Source organism: Rhinoderma darwinii, chromosome 3 (assembly GCF_050947455.1).
Source record: "Rhinoderma darwinii isolate aRhiDar2 chromosome 3, aRhiDar2.hap1, whole genome shotgun sequence".
NCBI classification, from domain to species: domain Eukaryota; kingdom Metazoa; phylum Chordata; class Amphibia; order Anura; family Rhinodermatidae; genus Rhinoderma; species Rhinoderma darwinii.
Genome location: NC_134689.1, coordinates 291,205,856 through 291,229,139, shown reverse-complemented (window position 1 = coordinate 291,229,139; position 23,284 = coordinate 291,205,856). Strand labels below are relative to the sequence as shown.

At 41.4% G+C, this 23,284-nt stretch overlaps 1 protein-coding gene across 2 annotated transcripts in view; it reads right to left on the bottom strand.

Annotated features, from left to right (window-relative positions):
• Positions 1–4,186: 4,186 nt before the first annotated feature.
• The window catches only part of GABPB1 (GA binding protein transcription factor subunit beta 1), a 102,155-nt gene continuing 83,057 nt past the window's right edge, over positions 4,187–23,284 (bottom strand). The window contains exons 9-10 of one of the 2 annotated variants that reach the window (XM_075858054.1): positions 7,737–7,793; positions 4,187–6,912 (exon numbers count right to left, since the gene is read on the bottom strand). In XM_075858054.1, coding sequence (XP_075714169.1) covers positions 6,760–6,912; positions 7,737–7,793 — 210 coding nt within the window. In that variant the 3' untranslated portion in view covers positions 4,187–6,759. The remainder of the gene's footprint in view (positions 6,913–7,736; positions 7,794–23,284) is intronic. The other variant, XM_075858055.1, reaches the window with a different exon arrangement.

Genomic DNA, 23,284 nt, shown 5'->3' with positions numbered 1-23,284 from the left:
GCTGTATTGGCGGCAGTTGAGGACCGCGTTCTTTTTGCTGCAGCTGTAGCGTAGGTTCCAGATGATGGAGCGGCCAAAAGATCCGATAGCAGTGTCTCCGCTTCTTCAGGATCCGGTCTGGTAATGCGTAGTGTTGCAGGATACTGAAGCTGGAAGCGCCATTTATTGTGGTGATGCGCTGTACAAATCCTGCTGAATGCTCTACGCTTGCGTGTGAGTTCAATAGAGTAATATCCAAAAAGAAGTACCTTGAACCCTTCAATGCGTAGGGGCTGTGCCTTTCTTTTATAAGCCCTCAAATGGCCTCCTTTTCAGAGTAGTCTAGATATTTGACGATGACTTGGCGAGGTCTGTCAAGCTCACTCCTAGTCTGCGGCATGTTGGTTCGCTGCATGGTGTCAGACCCCAGGCGATGTGCTCGTTCAACTTTAAATGGTCCCTCTAAGTCGAGGTATTTGTACCGCACATATGTGAAACAGTGCATTGGCAGGCACAGGATCCGGAAGACCCACCAGCCTTAAATGACTGCGTCTGGACCTATTTTCTAGGTCATCAAGCTTTTCCATGATACAGCTTTTTTTCTCCTCAGTAGATCTCTAATATGCCGATGTGCTTTCGCCATATCATCTCCAGTGGCTGAAATGCTCTGCTTCATCTAGTCTAACGGCATGTGCAGTAACTTCCAATTGGAAAGACTGAAGAGAATCAGTTATAGTCTTAGCTAACGTGGATTGTAAATCCGGCGAAATCAATCTAGCAACATTTATAGCCAGTTTATTTATAATCAATGTGGAGATGTTGTGCACTGGATTTGGAGTTTTCAGACTCTGCGTCTGAGGAAAGGTCTTCCATGTCCTCCTTGCTGGCAAACGAGCGGCTTGCCGCCAACTGGTCCGTGCGGGTCGTCGGAGACACGTCTCTCTCAAAATATAGATATATTATCCCTCCTTCAGTAAATACCGCTGTAGTCCTCTGCAGGATTGGGGTAAGCAACCCGAGAGATTATCTCTGCGTTGTAAGTCACAGGAGGTTAAGATTCAGGGAGGCTGCGACGGAGCACTCGTCTCTTGTCTTCACATGACGGCACCGGAAGTCCTGAAAAGTCATCCTAAAGTGTAGGTACACTTTAAGTAAATATAGAAGATAAATGTGGTCTTTTTATTTTTTTTAAATGATGTAGCTATTTATTTTTTCATTTCTAAAACATTCCCGGCCATATTCACACATTTCCTTCATCTACAGACAGTACAGCAGGGTTTGTGTGCTTTATGGCAGCTAAAATTAATGAGTCATGACAGAAATTTCATAGATTTTTGTAGTCTCCAGAATGTGATGGAGTACAACCTCCTGCAGAAATGAGGGGAGATGCATACAGTGGCTTACCTCTGTGTACCTTTTTACTTTCCAACCTTATCTAGGTTTTCAGTAAGGCTGGATTCACACGAACGTTGCGTTTTTGCGCGCGTGAAAAACGCGTCGTTTCGGTTGCGTTGGAGTTGCGTGTGGCATCCGTTTGGGCAGCGTGATAGCGTATTTAACGCGCGTATGGCATGCGTTTTTTACGCGCGTCAAAACAACGGAGGGTGGAGTAATGGAGAGGGCAGCCTACAAAAAGACACCTTCTCCAACACCTGCTTGCTGTGAGCACATGTTCGCATCAAGATTTCACGTTACCTCACACTTTGGCCCGTGTTTGTTGTTTTTGGGTGGTTTTACACGTAAAAAAACTACTATTGCTGCAGATGTCAGTTTAAACTGTGCGCATGTGCTCAGAAAGTGAAAAGCCACTTCCTGGTTTGTAGTTGTTTTGTCTAGTCTGCTCAACTCATTTACATAGACTTAACAAGTGTTGCGTGAAAAATGCTGTGCGTACGGAGGTGCTTCCGTGTGCCCTGCGTTGTTTTCACGCACCCATTGACTTCAATGGGTGCGTGATGCGTTGACAACGCTGAATCAACGGACATGTCGTGCCTTTTTGGCAACGGAGCAACGCTGCGCAAAAACCACGCACATGTCTGCACGGCCCCATAGACTAATATAGGTCTTGGCAACGCGCGTGAAAATCACGCGCGTTGCACGCGCGTATTTTACGTTCGTCTGAATAAAGCCTAATACAATAGAGCTGTTCTTAAAGGACCAGTGTCACAAAAAAAATATTTTTATATCAATTTGCTTTTAGTGTTTTATTAAAAAAAAAATTATTTATTTGTGTGTTTGTGTTTTTATTTTTTTATTTTTTCACTTTTTCTTGTCCATGGGGGCTGCCATTTTTTTTTCCATCTCTGTATGTGTCGATTAACGACACATACAGACATGGAATACGGCACATACAGTCCCATAGTGAATGCGAACGGGGCCCGTTCCATCCACTATGCTGTACGCCGTCTGTGTGGGAACGGCGCATGCGCCGCTCCCACACAGTCCAAATTGAACTGTGCGACGTCCGGCGCCATTTTCTTGTGGACCGGTCGCGGCTTCCGGACTTGTGCACTTGGAGCGGAGGTAGCAGACGGAGCGGATGGACCGGAGGGAGCGGCGGCGACTGGAGCAGGTAAGTGATTTCTATGTATGTACGTGTTTTACTGTGTGTTTACTACTGTATGTTAACCTACTACACTGTGTGTTAGCTCCATAAATGGTGACACACAGTGTAGGAGTTTTGACCGTTCAAACCCCTCGTTTCTACCGGCACTAGCCAGGATAAAGGAGGGGGGATACTGAGAGCTCACTAGAGCGAGTGAGTTTTCTCAAATTTTGCAGCATAAAGCAATGTGGTTGCTTTACCACATGCAATGCTGCAATTTTGGGAATTGCTCCATCTAGTGACCAGCGCTGGGAAATGTTATAAATTAGAATCTAATTTATAATATTTCCTGACTCGTGAAAAAATTAAAAAAATTAGAACAATGTTTAATCACCTATACACTAACTAAAAAAAAAAAAAAAAAAATTCTAGCGACACATTCCCTTTAAAGAGGCTCTGTCACCACATTATAAGTGCCCTATTTCTTACATAATGTGATCGGCGCTGTGATGTAGATGACAGCAGTGCTTTTTATTTAGAAAACTATCTATTTTCACCACGTTATGAGCGATTTTAGCTTTATGCTAATGAATTTCTTAATGCCCAATTGGGTGTGTTTTTACTTTTGACCATGTGGGCATTGTACAGAGAAGTGTATGACGCCGAACAATCAGCATTATACACTTCTCTCCATGCATTTAATCAGCGCATAGTGATCTTGCTAGAACAGTATGTGCAGTCACTTACTTACACATTAACGTTCCTGAAGTGCCTTGACCGTGAATAGACATTCCTTCCAGTCAGGACGGGATGTCTATTCACAATCCAGACAATTTGGTAACGTTTGTGTGGTACTTACAGCAGAGCAAGCGTAATCTCGCGAGATCACACTGTAGATGACAGTTTGCAGCGAGATTACGCTTTGCTGTGCTGTAAGTCCCACACAAACGTTACCGAAGTGTCAGGATTTTGAATAGACATCACTCTAACAATGTGATGATTTTCCTCATCTGGTGCCTGAATATGCAGCAAAGCTGAGAAAATGCTCTACAGAAAACAGGAATTATTCATTTTTTGAGACTGCTCTAGTGGCAAGCGTGCAATATTTAATGAATTTTTCTATGTGTTTTATTACATAAAAAAACAAAACACCAACGTTTTAAAAAAATGTGTATTATAATAACAACTTGATTTTACCAATACGTCATTTTCTGATGATACATTCCCTTTAAATAAAAATTGATGTCAATAGCTCTATCCGGAGAGCAACACTAAACTCTGAAGATCTTTTGTTCAGTTGGTAGATAAGACGCTGCTAGTGGTATATGACAGCTGTATGTCTCCATCTCCCTATTGAAATAAACAAGCAAACTCAGTTGAATGTGTGCATGTGTATGAGGAGGCCGGCGGAAATAGCGGTCAGCCAAAGGAGTTTTCCGCTGACAGCCACCATGACTAGATTAAATAGGGAGAAAATTTAGAAGGCAAATTAGAAAGTGTGGGCACCTTATGTGGTCACTCCATAAAACTACTCTTGAGATTTGTGTATAATCGCTTGCTAAACTACTCAAAGAAACTCAATAATTATTGCAACTGACCTCTCACTATGGGTGCATGTAATATGATACAAAACTCACAACTTACAAGACTGTAGAATCCCTTATATATAAGATCTTTAATATGTTTCTTAGACATGACAACCAATCCATGGACAAATCGAACAGCTTATCCCAGTAAACATTTTTCTATAAAAACAGCTTGATTACCAATATCTAAGCAAAATAGTGGCACATATCTGGAGTTCCTGAGGGGTAGTACATTTCATTAATATATTTGGTCTGCTTATGCCCATGAAAAAAAAAATAATGCAAAAGGTAAAATTTACACAACATACAAATAATTGCGTACATAAATATCCTCTGTACTAAAATTTACCCATTGCCTAGTTCATACTGTGAAAAACAGCCAATTCACTGAAGGATACTAAAGTTGTCAATTAGCTAAGAGCGAATATGTTATTGAGGAAGCAGGGACAAGCTTTAAAGAGTAATTGTGCTTTCAGAAAACTTGATATGTCATTGGTACATATCAGAAGTTTTGATCGGTGGGGTTCAGGGGGCTGAAATGAAGGAGCAGAAGCACTTTGCTGAGCACTCTGCACCTCCGGCTGTGATCGGCTCTCCTCGTCAGTCTGAAGACGGGCTCACATAGAACATTTATGAATCAGGCGGTCTTTAGGCTAACACAACCAAAATTGGTGAGCAGTTTTTACCATTTTTTTTCCAGCGATAGTGGGGATCTCAGCACTCACTCAGACCCCCACAGATCAAAGCTTCTCAAATGTCACTATGACATATCAAAAGTTTTCTGAAGCTACAGTTACTCTTTAAGGAAACACTATGCTTCAGAACAATTACAAAACATACATAAACTGTTAAGTAGCTTTGTAAATGCTATACTTTTTTTCCTCACTAATCTTGAACTGAATTTGAGTTACATGATGTTTCTTTCTTAATTCAGGTCTAAAGCTGAATTCATAATTCTTCTGGATTGCAGTGCATTGTGGGAGTTCAGATGACATTAGCATAGTTAGAGCCAAGTTGTTGTGTCACGTCAGACAGCAAAAAGGAACTAAACAGTTGTCTGTTTCCAAGGAAAACCAGCAGGATTAAGACAACCGCTATGTATATGAATTGAGAATAAACACATGAAATAACTCAAATCAGTAATAAAAAATAAATAAAAAAAGTATTTCCAAAGTTACTCCACTTTTATTGTAGATTTAATGGTGAAATATTGTTGAAAGCATAATATAACAATTTCTCAACCCAACAAATATGGGTTATTCATATTGTAAAATTAAATAGTCAATCCAGTATCCTCATGTCATCAGATATATAACTGCAATTACAGATCACTACATGTAAAAATAAAATCTTCATCGATTGTGATCGTTTTGTACTTTATCACATTATTTTCAAGAACAAAAAGAAATTGAACAAAAAAAGGGAAATAATTGCATATTTAATTGTAACAAAATGGTAACATAATTACATTGTACAATTACAGTTCTGTATAATAACCTGTAATATATCACTCATCATCATTTCCATTCCGTTTTCTTGGAATGAAGTCTGAAAATTTCAGTGATTGATAAAATAAAAATGTAGTTTGTAATTTGTGCATAGAAACAATGTGCCAGAAGGAGAACAAATCTACGGAGTGAATGAAAAAAAATAAAATGCTAAACGTAATACATGCCTTACATATCTAGAAGCCTGGCAGAACTCTAAATTATTCCTGCCATGTATAAGGTAAACTTGAAGGACCATGAAGCCCAGGATACCTTACATAAGGACAGCTAGTTGCCCTTTCAATAATCCTGTCACACTCCTGTGTCATTAAATACTAATTCGAGAAGTGAAGATTTCAGAATTTCCTTTTCTTCAGATGCATTGATCTGTATGTGTTAATAAAAACGTTCCTATGTAGGCCATTTGTTTTATTTTTCGCAGCCCACTGTTTCCAAAAAGCCAATTATCAGTATACAGAAAAGTGGGATTCTCTCTATATAAGATAACTGGCTGTTAAGAAGAGATAGCACAGCTGCATATGTGCAGAAATGGATATAGAAAAAAAAAATATGCATGCATCATATATACAAAAGTTTCTTCTTAAAAAATATTAGCTTCATATACATGTAAATCTACCTGGATGTTTCAGAAGTTAAACATATAAAATTTTTGCTTAGTAGAAAAAGAAATAAAGGTTCAAATAATAGGATACACAAATGAATAGCTGTACAAAGATTTCCACTAGGAAATGTAACCTCAAAAGGCCACGTTGATCTGGTTAAAGAAAGCACTGCAGATATGAGGAATTCCCCATTCTTGCAGACGATGCTCAATGGAGAGGTTTGTCCCTGTCCTTTTTTCTTATACAATGAACATTGTCAAACTTTTGACGCGGTGTTTGCATCTTTCAAATAATCAGAATCAACTTATGTGCGAACTGTAAAAAAAATAAAAAAAAGGCTATATACAGTATTTTCTTTAAATACTTCTTCACAAGGATTGACCTTCGTAACGTCAGCATTTTTCGGATAAACGTTCTTGCTGGAGATCTGTTCTCACTTTCCGCATGTCCCATCGGTGGCACACAACAGTACACAGCACAGAATAGGTCAAACCATCTTGTTGAATAAAAATATCAAAAACTGTACATCCACTAGGTGTTTAAACCATTTCCTTATTAGTGTGCAGCCTGGTCATGGCGTCTAGCTTCTGTCTGTAGGCCTCTGCCTCTTGTTCTTTCTTGAACAGCTGGTGGCGGTATTTCTGGGCTTCTCGGTTAGCCTCATCAAGTTGCTTCTGAAGGGATTCTCTTTCCTGTGAATAAGGGAAAATATAGAAAATATTATCAATCATGCTATTGTGGAACATCTCTGATTTGGAACTTACATTGTTAAAGTGGACCCATCCCGTTCACATACAATTGTATGGTCTTTAAAAAAAAATATAAAAAAAACAATTATGTAATGAGGTAGGAATAAGTGAAACGATATTTAATTGAATAATTATAAATTCATATATACAGCTTTGTTCTTTTAAACTAGAACGTCACTGTAATAACATATATATCTTGTTTGACAATTTTTCACAAAATTGGTACAAGAAGACATGAAGTGCTGCAAAAGGTCATACAATGCTTATTGGACGTATCTGCATGTTTGTTTAACCTGTAATTGACAGGATAAATCGGTCAACGTGAACCTTCAAGTGGATACTAATATTCTCTATATTATTCACATTAATCTAACAATTTAAAATGCAATTTAGTGCAAAATGCTGTTAGAAACTTTGTAAATACTTATTAGCAGAAACATCCATAATTAACAACTGCTTCAAAAGGAAAAAAAAAAAAGAAAAGAAAAAAAAGGGAAAAAACTTAAGAACTGAATAAATAAAAACTTAGTTTACTACATAAAAGCCTATAGGAAAGCAAAAACAAAAAGTCCCACATATAGAAGAGATAGAGGGCGTCATGCACAAAAAAAGTCACAAAAGGCAGCAATAGCAAATTAAGGTAGTTTAACTAGTCTAAAATGTAAAAGCAAAATAACAAAAGGACCAAAAAAAATCAGAAAAAGATGGGTTTATTTAGAGATTCTCTCAGAAACATAAAGAACTGTCTTTAAAATATATAGAGGTACCTGAGAGAACTCTTGGGCATTCACAATATAGATTTCTGATCCAGAAGTTTCTGGAATCTGGCAGATCAAAACAAATTTGAAAGAAGAAAAACAGTTTTACAATAACCAATGTAATAAACAGGTACAGTATGCTGCCAATGTGAACTATTGTGTTTTGCGATACCAAGGTGAGAGCAAGGAAACCTATTGAAGATCATTCAAATCTTACTGTAAATCCCTGACTATTCATGGTCAATTTGTTTCTTTTTAAATCTAAGGCTGGATTTACACACGGCAATTACTCAACCCCAACAATGAATCTCCCTTCCCATTCTACAATTCAAGCAAAGTGATTGGATCAGATTTATTTTATGCAGGTAATTGACAATCTCACTGATATGCCTGTTCTGACTATGTACAACTAGCCACAATTGCTATGATCCCACCTTATCAGTTGGACTGCAGCAAATAGAAAACAAAATAAAAAATGGAAATTCAGCCAATTGCTCTGGTTAATAAGAGTCAATATATTTTGACCAGAACATATTTTCAACGCTCTGTTAGGGCCTGTTCACATCACCGTTCGCTTTCCGTTCGGGGGTTCCGTCTGAGGTTTTCGTCGGGTGAACCCCGCAACGGAAAGTGAAACCACAGCTTCAGTTTCAGTCACCAATGATCTCAATGGTGACGGAAACATCGCTAATGGTTTCCGTTCGTCACCATTCCGGGAAGGTTTCCGGTTTTCCGACAGAATCAATAGCGGAGTAGACTACGCTATTGATTACGTCGTAAAACCGGAAACCTGCGGGAATGGTGACGAACGGAAACCATTAGCGATGTTTCCGTCACCATTGATATCAATGGTGACTGAAACGGAAGCTGTGGTTTCACTTTCCCTTTCCGTTGCGGGGTTCACCCGACAGAAACCTCCGACGGAACCCCCGAACGGAAAGCGAACGGTGATGTGAACAGGCCCTTATAGGGTTGCCACTATACCAGAATTTGGACTTCGATACCGATGCTTCGTGTAGTATTGCGAAACTCAATACCAAAATGAGACTTTGACAACAATAATAAAAAAAGTTCTTCCATTTTCTGATGTGAGGAGCGAGTTGTGATAAATTTTGAACCTCCATGTGCCTCACATTGAGGGCAGATTCAGACGAACTTTGCGTTTTTGCGCGCGAAAAACAACGCTGCGTTTTGCGCGCGCAAAAACCATTTGACAGCTGCGTGTGTCATCCATGTATGATGCGCGGCTGCGTGATTTTCGCGCAGCCGCCATCATAGAGATGAGGCTAGTCGACGCCCGTCACTGTCCAAGGTGCTGAAAGAGCGAACTGATCGGCAGTAACTCTTTCAGCACCCTCGACAGTGAATGCCGAACACAATATCGAGAAACCTGTTAAAAAAAAAGAAAAAGTTCGTACTTACCGAGAACTTCCCGGCCGCTGCCTTGGTGACGCGCCTCTCTTGACATCGGGCCCCACCTCCCTGGATGACGCGGCAGTCCATGTGACCGCTGAAGCCTGTGCTTGGCCTGTGATTGGCTGGAGCTGTCACTTGGACTGAATTGTCATCCCGGGAGGTCAGACTGGAGGAAGAAGCCGGGCGTTATCGGTAAGTCAGAACTTCGTTTTTTTTTACAGGTTCATGTTTATTGGGATCGGTAGTCACTGTCCATGGTGCTGAAACAGTTTAACTCTTTCAGCACCCTGGACAGTGACTATCTCCTGACGTCGCGTACCGGAATTTTTTTTGCCGGGTTCGGCCAAAACGAGTTCGGCCGAACCCGGTGAAGTTCGGTTCGATTGTCCGGGTTCGCTCATCTCAAAGACACTCCATTTGGATGTTTGGAAACAGAAAAGCACGTGGTGCTTTTCTGGTTACATTCATCCTTTTGACAGCTGGTGCGCTGTTTCAGTCGGTTCGCATGGAAATGCTTCCGTGCGACCTGCGTGGTTTTCACGCACCCATTGACTTCAATGGGTGCGTGATGCGCGAAATACGTGGAGATATTGAACCTGTCGCGTTTTGTACGCAGCGAACAAACGCTGCGCACAAATCACGCACTGTTTGAACTGCCCCATTGACTTCTATAGGGCTGTGCGTGGCGCGCGAAAAATATGCGGCCTGCACGCACGAAAATCACGCTCGTGTGAATCCCCCCTAATAGTAATTATCCCCATCATGTTCCTCAGTCATAATGGACAACATTGGGTTAATGTGAGGTACATGATTGGGTTAATTACTAATAATGTGAGGCACATGGAGGTTCATAATTCATAACACCTCGTGCCTCACATTAATAAGAGAAAGAAAGCAGTTTTTATTTTATAACAACGTAAACATCATAAATGACGCTATCAATTAGTTATTATGGTCGCAGCGATACCGAATGTGTGTATATTTTATGTATTGAGACTTATTTTAATGTTTATTGTAAAAAATGTGTGTATTTTTTTTTATTTAACATGACTATTTTTTTTAAACTTTAATGTACTGCCATATATCTATATGCCAGTACATTAGCCTGTGTACAGATAGTATACAGGCAGTTGTTAGGACATACCCAAGTATGCCCCAACAAGAAATACGGGGAGACTGCCCTGGGGTCCTTCAATGGACCATGGGCTGTCTGTCCATGTATGGTATATCCCTCGATCGAGTCACAGGGATTCCCTGTGATGCGATCCAAAGAGCATCCCCTTCTCATTTACCCCTTGAATGCTGCAGTCAGCGTTGATCGCAGCATTCAAGGGAATAGCGGCGGAGGTCAGAGGTTTCTCTGATCTCCGCCATTAGAACGGGGCTGCCTGCGACAATAAGTGCTGCGCGCGCAATCAGCATAAGGTGATGCGGCCGGCACTGCACTAATGAGCGGTGGCACAGGAACTGAAGAACATGGGGGCGTTTTTCAGTGCGCCCGCCATGTTCTCTGTCTTCAGTGCCAGCGCTCATTAATGCAGCGCTGCTCGAATCACACCATGCTGACCGCGCACGCACATGTCAGGACTCAGGAGCGAGGCAATGGCTGTATTACACAGCCGCAGCCCCGCTCTAACAACATTCATGTGTTACTATACTTAGCTGTGCTGCCACACAGCTTAGTGTCGAAATACATGGTATTGAACCGTTTGAGGGTGCACAGTATCGAAGGTTCGATGCATTGTGCAACCCTACTCTTTTACTTATCACTGTACATTACTTTGTAAGCTCTTATATATACACAGGGTCATCTCTCCTTTTGTCTATTTGTTTATAGGTTTTCATTAACCAACAATACAAAGAAGTCTAAAGTTGGAAATGGACTAAATTGAAAAAAGTATTGGGACACACCTCTTAATCATTGAATCCAGCTGTTTCATTCAATCCCATTGCCACACATGTATAAAATCAAGGACCTAGCCATGCAGTCTGCCTTTATAAACATTTGTGAAAGAATGGGTTGTTCTAAAGAGCTCACTGAATTCCAGTGTGGTGCTGTAATAGGATGTCACTGCTGCAACAAGTCAGTTCGTGCAATTTGTACCCTTCTAGATATTTCACGATCCACTGTGAGTGGTATTATTGCAAAGCGGAAGTGTTTAGGAACCACAGCAACAAAGTGGCAGACCACAAATTTATAGAGCGGGGTCGCTGAGTGCGGAGGCGCACAGTGCAAAAAAGTCTCCAACGCTCTGCTGACTCGGTAACTGCAGAGTTAAAATCTCCTCTGGCATGAACATCAGCACAAAAACTGTGCCCTGGGAACTTCATGGCATGGGTTTCCATCACCAAGCACAATGGCAAGTGTCGGATGGAGTGGTGCATGCCGCCATTGGACTTTGGTGCAGTGGAAACCGTGTTCAGTTAAGTGTTAAATCCTGCGCCTCTATCTGGCAGTCTGATGGACAAGTCTTGGTTTGGCAAATGCCAGGAGAACATTACCGGCCTGACCGCATTGTACCAACTGTAAAGTTTGGTAAAGGAGGGATAATGCTATGGGGTTGTTCTTCAGGGATTGGCCTAGGCCCCTTGGTTCCAAGTAAAGGGAAATCTTAATGCTTCACCATAACAAGACATTTTGGACAATTGTGGCTTCCAACTTTGTGGGAACAGTTTGGGGAAGGCTCTTCTCTGTTCCAGCATGACTGTGCCCCAGTGCACAAAGCACGATCCATAAAGACATGGTTGGGCGAGTTTGGTGTGGAAGAACTTGACTGGCCCGCACAGAGCCCTGACCTCAATCCCATCAGACACACTTGGGCTAAACTAGAATGTAGATTACGAGCCAGGCCCTATCGTCCAACATCCATGTCTGACCTCACAAATACTATTCTGAATGAATGGGCAAAAATTCCCAGACACACTCCAAACTCTTGTAGAAAGTTTTGCCAGAAAAGTTGACGCTGTTAGAGCTGCAAAGGGGAGACAAACGCTATATTAATGCCTTAGGATTTAGAATAGGATCTCATAAAAGCTCTTGTAGGTGTAATGTCTAGCTATCCCAATACTTTTGTCCATATAGTGCATCTGTTAGCTTAAAAGATGGTCCGCCAGTGATAAGTTCAAATGGCATTTATTTAAAGAAGACCTCCAGTGGAAACACAACTTTCCATGTCTGCATTCCCCACCTGACAGTATACCACACCCTACACTTCTTTTATGTATACTGTACTTACTTATTGAACTGCTGCCTTGTCTCTGCTTTAAAAAAAGACTCCATCTTGATTGTTAGATTTGCCCAGCTTTCTCTTCCTCTCTGCTTTACTATCAATTCCATGATGCTTCAGCACAGCATCACATGACCAGCTAAAGACCATACCATTTCTGCATGCTGCGGGACACTGTGATTATCATTCTCTCTATATTCTCCTAAATAAGCTGAGAAATCATAAGTATACCGACAGGGAGGCTGCACCATATTATTTTACATTATACCTGTGTGACAGGAATGGTCTAAGTATCAGTGGTAGCTGATGATTTTTTTTTTTTTGCATCACTAAGGGCCTGTTCACAGCGTTCGGGTTCCGTTCAACCTTTCCGTAAACCAATGAGCGGAAAGCCGAACAGAAACTATCGCTTCCGTTTGCATTACCATTGATTTCAATGATAAGGATTCAGTTTCAGTTTGTTTCTGTTCAGTAAGTTTTGGTTTCTTTTTTCCACGAAAACAATGGCGTAGTCGACTATGCTATTATTTCCATGAAGAAGAAAAAAAGGGAAACTAAATATATATAGTGAAATCTATGTATCGGTGATGCATCGATTTGGACGTAGAACCAGTGGTACGGTCATTTCTCCAAAGTTTTCCGGAAGCTGTTTTTTAACTGGACAACTTCAGGCTGCATGTTGCTTGTGCTACTCTGAGCAGCCTGTATGGCCTAAACGTGCTGCCATGGCCTGCAGCATCTCCGGACACTTCTCCCATCAAGCACATCTGGGGCGTCATTGGTCGGCAATTGCAAAGGCAGTTGCCAGCAGTCAATCTTGATGATTTGCGTACCCACGTGCATTCAGTGTGGCATAACATTCCTCAGACAACCATTAATAACCTCATTGATAGCATGCCAAGCATTTAAGTGCGTGTATTTCTGCGTGTGGCACGCATACTCGATACTGAATAAATCAAGATGTTTGGAATATTTTGTTTCCATTTTTTATCATTTGTCTATTATTTACATGTCCATCGATATTATGATTTCCACAATTCCAAAACTTTTTGGTGTTGCAATTTCAATGTTGAGGAGTGTATGTTGCCATCATATTTTTCTTCCTGTCCCTCTTACATAATTCAATTTCACATTGTCTTGACAAATTATTTAACCTCTAAATAAAATTACATTGTACAAATGCACTCAGTATCCTTGGTTGGAATCAAGTGTTAATTGTTGGAAAATTTATTCTCTTTACCAACACAGATTCTCAGCATAAAATCAGGCCACAATTTTACAATAAGGACAGCACTCTGAACAGATAGGATAGTGTTCATATGGAATGCCTTGAAATCGCCCAAAGCACACATGGACTTGATGCAAAACATGAATGTATTTTATTTGACACTTCATAAAGCTTATTACAAACTCTTTATACACTAACTTTTGTGCAATCCTTCCCATAACTAGTTGATAGACGTACGAGACATAACATTTTCTAAACTAGCAACAAGTTTTGCTCATGTAAGCTAAAATACATAAATTTTCTGAATGAAGAAAAAATAGCCACATAGGGGGATTCAAAAAAAATGTAAAGTCGTGAGACTGTTTTAATGGTCTGCACATGCAATAAGGTTCTGCCTATTACCTGTGTCGGCAGCAACATTTTACCATAAACTGGATTACAAAGTATGAACACTTCCTGAAATCATTGAAACATATATTATTCAGGATCATTAAAATGTATGTGAGTGAATAAACTCCTACACATTTAGAAGGCTTCATCAAACGTTAACCATTGCAATAATAATACCTGTGGGGTTAAAGAGGTGGCGAATACTTTACACACAAAGTCTAGATCACATTGCTTTAACTAATATTCTAATGGCACATTTCAAGGTAGAAGCTCATAGAATTCACAAAAAGTGATCAAGAGGGTGACAAAATTCTCACTCAACACAATGTTGCTCTGGCACAACTAGTGAGAGTACAAGCCCTTGGATGCTTAACCACTTATTGTTTATTCACATGTGGTCATATTGCAGTTTTTAACGCAATTTTCATAAAATCGCAGCAAAAACCATGGTATGACTGCAACGTGTGAATATACCCTTGCTGTGCACTTGCTATCAGAACGAGAACCCACAAAATGTCCATGACAGTTAAAGGTAATGGGCCCTAAAGCTGGCCATAATTTAACCCCTTAAAGGGAATGTGTCGCTAGAATTATTATAATTTTTTTTTTTTTTAGTTAAACAGTTAGTATATAAATGATTACACATTGTTTTAATTTTTACAATTTTTTCACAAGTCAGGAAATATTATAAATTAGATTCTCATTGGGGGGCGGAGCCTGACCGCGGAGAGTGATGGCAGCATAATCTTTCAGCTCCTCACACACATGGTCCGGGACCACTAAGACAACAAGGCACGACTTAGAAAATGGTAAAAATCGGCAAGCCTGATAGCAGAGAGCATCCAGGGACGCAGAAAACTCCCAAAGGACAAGCAGATTTGGAAAAATTTTTAAGAATGAAGCCGGCCCAGAAAACCAAAATTGCGCCGCCCGCGGCCATAGAGCCCAGACAAGAAGACGACTCAGACGACGACAGTGACAGGGAATCCGTCGCTGCCTCCTCCTCACGCCAGGAGAGGGCTCCGATATCAAGACAATACTTAAAGAAAACTATCCTACAAGCTTTAACGCCCATGATGAAGGAGCTGGCTGATATCAAGGCGGACGTCCGCCATATTGGAAATCGGGTGGAACACCTAGAAAATGTGGTCAGACTCGGTCAGCTTCTGTGTCTCACTAGGACATAAAATACAACATCAAGAAGCCCAACTTAATAAAGTAATGACGCTTCTGGAGGATCAAGAAAACAGGAGCAGGAGGAAAAACGTGAGACTCAAAGGCATACCCGAATCAGTGGCTTCAGAGGCACTTCAGGCAATGGCCAAGAAAATATTTGCAGAGCTGCTGGGGCAGGAACGTGCTTCCACAATTGTAATTGAACGGATCCACAGGGCACTCCGCCCTATACCGAGAGCGGCCGAACCACCAAGAGATGTGATATGTGGTTTACTGAGCTTTGTGGATGCCTCGGCCATTTTACAGGCAAACAGAACACGGGCGGACGTGGTACTAGATGGAGCGAAAATCCAGCTCTATCAAGACATCGCAGCATCTACACTAGCAAAACGCAGAAACGGAATTGCTCCTATAGAGATACCGTCCTGGATGCCGGCTCACACGGACCTTCATTTGCCGAACCTACCGCAGATAACACCGTGGGCAACAGCTGGAAAGACGAGATCACCTAGACCTAAGAAGGGGCAAGGGAGAAATGAAGACGGAGACATCGCCTGAATATGGACTTCCATTCCTGCCCCACATGGGCCTGATATAAGCTATTTGCTCTTTGTATATTAGGCATGGGAACAGTGAGTATGTCATAACTGGTATATAGAGTTCCCTTAATGTAATGCGATGCGATATGTTTATATTTTCATTTATTGCATAGTGCCTTATCAAGTAATACTGAGAATATGTATCTTGATGTAGTGGTCCTGGACCAGGTGATGATTCTCTGTACCCCCGACTCTGGGAAGAGACATGGCACCTTTAATGTTATACGGGATTTGTGTTGCATTATGATACTAGGTGCTATGCCTTCTACGAGATATGTACATTTGGAGGCCCCAGGGTCTAAGGGTCAGGTACTCCCCCAAGGGGGATTGATCCTTGGTCTCTGGCTGCACCTCCTTTCATTGTTGACTAGATGTTTTCCTTGTTTATATGTCCCCTATGTTACTTCTACCTCCCACCCCGAACCCCACAAGACAGATGAAAGGTTACCAAGGTTCACTAGGGTGCCATGCACACGAACACTCCATGGCTGTAACTAATATACTCACCTATAACGTTAGGGGCCTGAACTCCCCATACAAACTAAATCAGGTCTTGACGCTACTTAAAAGGGAGAAAGCTTCTATAGTTTTCTTACAAGAAACCCATTTTAAAGAGGGAAAGATACCTAGATTACCAACACAATATTTTAATAAGTGGTACCATTCTGGATCAAATAGCTCAGCAGCAAGAGGGGTATCTATTGCGTTTCATAAAGACCTTCCATTTACATTAGCAGCACAACACAACACTGCTGATGGCAGAGCATTGTTCTTAAAGGGATATATATGTAACACTATGTACACATTTGCAAATTTATACGCTCCGAATAAATCACAGACGGGATGGTATGATAAGATATTAGACACTCTAACTGTTTTTGCGGAGGGACCTATAATTCTAGGTGGGGACCTGAATGTTACTTTAAACCCTCTTCAGGACTCCTCAACTAATAGATCTGCCTTAACGTTTGCTGCACTAGGGAGAATTAAGAGGAAATTTCAGGGCCTTCAGTTGATAGATGCCTGGAGAGCGTTGCACCCCTCGACTCGTGACTTTACATTTTACTCTTTATCGCATAGGTCTCACCAGAGACTCGACTATCTTTTCCTTCATGAGAGTTTAATTCCAGCTCTAAAATCAGCGCAGATAGGTCCAATGACTGTTTCGGATCACTCACCAGTTAGCATAACTTTGCCTCTAGCGGGTATACCCATTAGAGAATGGTCATGGCGGCTGAACGACACTCTCCTAGATGGAGAAACACATGTATCTTACTTAACAGAACAATTAAAATTTTATTTCGATACTAACACATCTCCGGATGTCAAAGCTACATATATATGGGAAGCTCACAAAGCCTACATGAGGGGTTTCTTCATCTCCATGGGCTCTAGGGTCAAAAAAGAAAGATCAAAACAAATTAGTTCCTTATTGACCAGAATTGCTGCACTGGAAACAATTCACAAAAAATCAGCAGCCCAGGGCATTCAGATGGAATTGCATACTCTGAGAGTGCAACTAAAAGATTTACTCAACCTGAAACTTGCCGAAAACTTGATGCACTATAGACAGAAAATATATGCACATGGAGACAAAGGAGGTAGACTCATGACGGCTCTCATTAAAAAACGAAAAGAAAAATCTTTTATTACAAAAATCAGGGGAGCAGATGGAGCAATACACACCTCCACGTCCGATATAGCCAAAGAATTTAGGTCCTTCTACTCCTCCCTCTATAATATCAAGGTGGATGGAACTAGACCCCAACCTGATCAACCGAGAGCACGAATACTAAACTTCATGGAATCTTTGCAGCTACCTACCCTCTCTACTGAAGAGGCCGACACACTCCTACGCCCTGTAACGGTAGAGGAAGTGAGGAATGTAATCTCCTCCTTTCCACCAGGCAAAAGTCCGGGACCGGATGGCTTCCCTCTCATCTACTACAAAAAAATTCTAGACCTCTTGCTGCCACACTTAACTCACATGTGCAACGCACTTTTAGAAGGCACCCCCTTTTCAAGACAATCCTTGGAAGCATTTATAACTATTATACCGAAGGAGGGGAAGGATGTCTCCCTATGTACTAGCTACAGGCCGATATCCCTATTGAATGTCGACCTGAAGATATGGGCCAAACTCTTGGCGTTGTGTGTGAGGGATCTGATACCCAAACTTGTTAGTCCTGACCAGATGGGGTTTGTGAAGGGAAGACATAATGCAATGAGACTGATAAATTTGATACACTACACCAAACATTCTAAACTGCCTTTGATACTTTTGGGTACTGATGCTGAGAAAGCGTTCGACAGGGTGGATTGGGATTTCATGAAACATGTGCTAGCAAAATTCCTATTTCCACCTCAATTCATAACGGCAATTTTCTCACTTTATACAGAACCACATGCAAGGGTACGGGTCAATGGAGTCTTGTCTCCGTCTTTCTCTATCACGAATGGTACTAGACAGGGATGTCCGCTGTCCCCCACTCTTTTTGTCTTGACCTTGGAGACCCTGCTGCAAAAAATTAGATCTGACTCTCTCATAAGAGGGATAAAAATAGGCAACCATACACACTTAGTGGCAGCGTTCGCAGATGATATTCTACTTATGGTCACTAACCCGCAACAAGCGCTGCCACGGCTACAACATATCTTTGTAGAGTATGGGGGGGGTCTCCAATTTCAAGATTAATTATAACAAATCTGAAATACTCAACATCTCCCTTAAACCCTCTCTGGCACAGGAACTGCAACGAGACTCACCCTTCCTATGGCCCTCCCATCATATCACATATCTAGGTATCCAAATTCCAAGTCAACTGCAAGATCTATATAAGCTTAACTACCAACCGATGTTAAAGAAATTATCTACGCAACTCACTGCTTATCACATTCCCTTCCTTTCATGGATGGGACGGAAAAACCTCTTGCAGATGTACATACTCCCCATACTCTTGTATGTAATGACCATGGTACCTATATACTTGCCTAAGTCTTTCTTTACACTATTAAGGCGGATGTTTTCCTCCTTCCTATGGAACCAACGCAGGCCCCGCTTGTCTTACAAATTATTGTCGCAAAAAAAAAATCGAGGCGGCCTGGGTTTATCGGACGTGGAGGTGTATTATAGGGCAATTCATCTGCAGAGATGGTTAGACCTGGTCTCGCCTGGAGAGATGGCCTGGTGTGTAGCGCCTGAGACAGCACCTTTGGAAAGGGAATCCATGCGAGTGTTGTGGCTAGCGGGTCAAGGGGATTTAAAATCACTTAGTAACCCATTGCTGAAGGGAACACTCTCGGTTTGGAGAACACACAGAAATAGGAGCACACCCCCCTTGACATCCTCGCCGATTATGCCTGCCTCCCTGGTGCCTTACACTATAGAACATGGAGACCCCCCACCAGAGGATATATGGGGTTTACTACGTGAAATCACCATCTCGGATTTATTAGAAACCAACATGGTCCCCTCACCGGCTAAAATTAGATCAATGGTATCGCCAAACTCACTCAACTTCCTCCAATTGACACACATACAACATATTTGCACGAAATTCCTCTCTTCTCACAAAAGCAACAGGGACCTAGGTGACTTAGAGAAACTACTCCTCACTAAGTCAGTGACTAAATGCAAACTATCTAAATTATATCCGATACTGTTGAATATGGACTCACCTGACACCCCCACCTTTATAATGTCCTGGGAAATGGAATTAAACAAGAAATTCACAGATCAGGAGCAGAAATGGATTCTGAGAAACTCGCATGGATTCTCTAGGTGTGTCAAACTCCAGGAGAACCACTATAAATTGCTAACAAGGTGGTACAGGACGCCGGAACGCATGTACCATCTAGGCCTATCACCCTCTAGAATGTGCTGGCGATGTCAGGGAGAGATAGGAACACTGTCCCACATTTGGTGGTATTGCCCGCTGGTCACAGAATTCTGGAAAGAAGTATCCCTAGAGATAAACAGGATTTGTGATTCTAAGATTCACCTTTCCATAGAACTCATAGCTCTGGCGCTGCCATCGCAGTCCTTTAAACCCACCAAAACGCAAATAGCAACCCACTTAATAGCAGCGGCTAAATATTTAATCTCCCTCTGCTGGCTACAAACGGCACCTCCAACCAAAGCCCAATGGCTGGATAGAATACACCAAATATGTACTCTGGAGGAACTGACCAGCTGGCAAGATCACACTCACACACAATTTTCAAACATTTGGAATCCTTGGATAAGATACAAAACTGGTGCACATTGATATTGCCACACACATTTTTCTCTCCTGAAAAAAGAGAGCTCCTAGTGAATATCCTAATGGTTACCCTAACAAAGACTCTAATCTTCATTAAATTGGAAATGGTACACTGGAATACAGACTGCATAACACACAACCTTACAACCCATCATCGCTTCCCGCCCTTGTATCCCTGTATTACCCTCTTCATAATGTGCCCTCACATGGTTTTGATATGACTATGGTATGAATATGTACTGACATATGTTAGAAAAAGGTGTTACGAGACAATGTACAGATGTTTAAAATAATTAATCTTAAGAAATATGCAATACCCATGTTGCACATGGGCACAGTTATTTTTCTTGTTCTTACTGTATGTATTGTTTATTTTTGAAAATAAAGCACAGATTTGAAAAAAAAAAAAAAAAAAATTAGATTCTCATTTATAACATTTCCATGTGCTGGTCACTAGAGGGAGCAATTCCCAAAATTGCAGCATTGGCAATGTGGTAAAGCAACCTCATTGCTTTATGCTGCAAATTTGGAGTAGACTCACTCGCTCTAGTGTCCTCACACAATCCCCCCTCCTTTATCCTGGCTAGTGCCAGGAGAAAGGAGGGGGTTGAATGTTCAAACCTCCTACACTGTGTGCCGCTATTATGAGCGAATGCACAGTGTAGGAGGATTAGATACAGTGGTAATCAGACAGTATAACACTAACGTACACACACATCACATACACAAACATAACTTACCTGCTCCTGCAGCCGCTGCCGCTCCTAGTCCTTGCGTCTGCGCTGCCTTGAACACATGGCCGGAAGCCGCGACCGGAACTCGCCATCTTACTGTCCGGCCGTGGCTTCCGGTCCACATGAAAATGACGCCAGATTTCGCTCTGCCGAAGACCTTCCTTTTGGTCTGTTGCGTTTTTGCTTTTTAACCTTATAGGCATACAGACATGGCAGACCTGGGAGGCCCGGCTGCTGTGCAATCCATAAGCATCAAGCAATCACAATGCATATACACTGATGGGGTGAAAGAGGGAGTCCCCTCCCTCTGTTGCAATACTGTGGCATCTAAGTGGTTAGACAGAGCGTTAGCTGTAATATGCAGCGGACACCTGTGGTGGGAACAGCGCCTGCACCATCCCAGCGCCGTACATTTACAACTGATATGTATTCCTCCTGACTCCACCATAAACATGTACAATCTGCTCAGCTCTGAACAATTTATAACGTAAGCCAGCTCGCTGTGATGTGCTATTATGTCATGGGGCGGAAGGAAGTTAAATTGTAATCTGAAAATAAATCTAAATTTAAGTACGTAGAATTTTCACACTGTGCAGACTGTCCATACAGAGTATTGCAGGGTGACTTTACAGTAATGGCCAAAAGTTTTGAAACTGACACAAATTTTGCTGCTTCAGTTTATATAGTGGCAATTTGAATTAACTCTAGATTGTCATGAAGAGTGATCAGTCAAATTACAATTAATTGCAAAGTCATTCCTTGCCATGAAAATTAACTTAAGCACAAAAAAACACCAACACATTTCCAATGTATTTCAGCCCTGCCACAAAATGACCTGCTGACATAATTTCAGTGATCTTCTCGTTAGCTGAGGAGAAAGTGTTAATGAGGACAAGGCAGCTGATATCACTCTGTCATGCTGATTGAATTATAAGAGCAGACTGGTTGCTTTAAAGAGGGGGATGGTGCTTGAAATCATGGTCTTCTTCTGTTAACATGGTTACCACCAAGGAAACACGTGCAGTCATCATTGCTTTGCATTTAAAGGGCTTTACATACAAGGACATTGCTGCTTGTAAGATTGCCCCTAAATTAACCATTTATCGGATCATCAAGAACATCAAGGAGAGAGGTTCAATTCAGTGACTGCCGGGGACCCTGAGGAGAGGATAGAAGCAGCTTTTTCTGTCTTCTCTGATCACTTGTACACAGCGCTCAATGAACGCTGTGTATAGGAATAGAGACAGCAGCAGCGATGCAGGACCTGGGGCAGGAAGTGACGTCACACGCTGTGTGTCTGTGCACTGCCAGAAGCTGGGCGTTGTGAATAGAAGTGGATGATGCTGATTCGTCTATTCACAACTAGTAAAAGAAGTAACAACGCCCAGATGTTACACACACAATACACGCCCAGTTGTACATAACTTTAAACACGCCCAGTTGTACTTAAGAAAGGCTCATTTGCATACATATAAAAATGGTCATAACTTGGCCAAAAAGGCTCGTTTTTGAAAAAAAACCAAAAACGTTACTGTAATCTACATTGCAGCGCCGATCTGCTGCAATACGAGATAGGGGTTTGAAAATCTGGTGACAGAGCCTCTTTAATGTGCACAGAACACGCTCTCGTCATTAGTATTTTAGAAAGTGTAGTCATAACACGAGGCTCTGTACAGTAATCCAATGTAAGAAAAAACTACTTTCTGAATTATAGGAGTTTCTATTATAATCGGTTATATGCCCTTCTAAGAATAACATGTGTTCCAAGAAAGACAGCATTGCCGCATTAACCCCGCCACCCCCACCCATTATGGTGCCAGGGATGAAAGATCTTCCATGCCAACAACACAAAGGGTCGTCGAATTTGTCAAAACGTGTCCTTTTGCCAGCCACGCCACTTTCCTCAATTCGTGAAAATTGCTGCAAAAAAATGCAAGTTGACCATGATGTGTGAACCCAGCGTTTATCTATTTTTTTGGGTAGTATTAAAGCAGGGTCACACTATGTATATAAAAATGATAAAATAATATTTTCAGATATGATACAATCAGCTACTCTATAATAAATCTAGCCAAAAAGGTCTTTAACACTTTCACGCCGCAGCCCTTTTTCAGACTTTCATTTTCGTTTTTCGCTCCCCACCTTCCAAAGGCCATAACGCCTTTATTTTTCCGTCTATATAGTCCTATGAGGGCTTGATTTTTGCGGGACAAGTTGTAGTTTTTCGTAGCACCATTTATTTTGCAGTATAATGTACTAGGAAACGGGAAAAAAATTATTTGTGGGGTAGAAAATGAAAAAAACAGTGATTCCGCCATGGTTTTTTGCGCGCCATTTTTACGGAATTCACTGTACAATTAAAACAACATATTCATTTTATTCTATGGGTCAATACGATTACGCCGATACCAAATATGTGTAGGTGTTTCTATATTTTACAACTTTTACAAGTAAAAACCTAAGTGTAAAAAAGAAAATTTATTTTGTTTCGCCAAATTCCGAGAGCCGTAACGTCTTTATTTTTC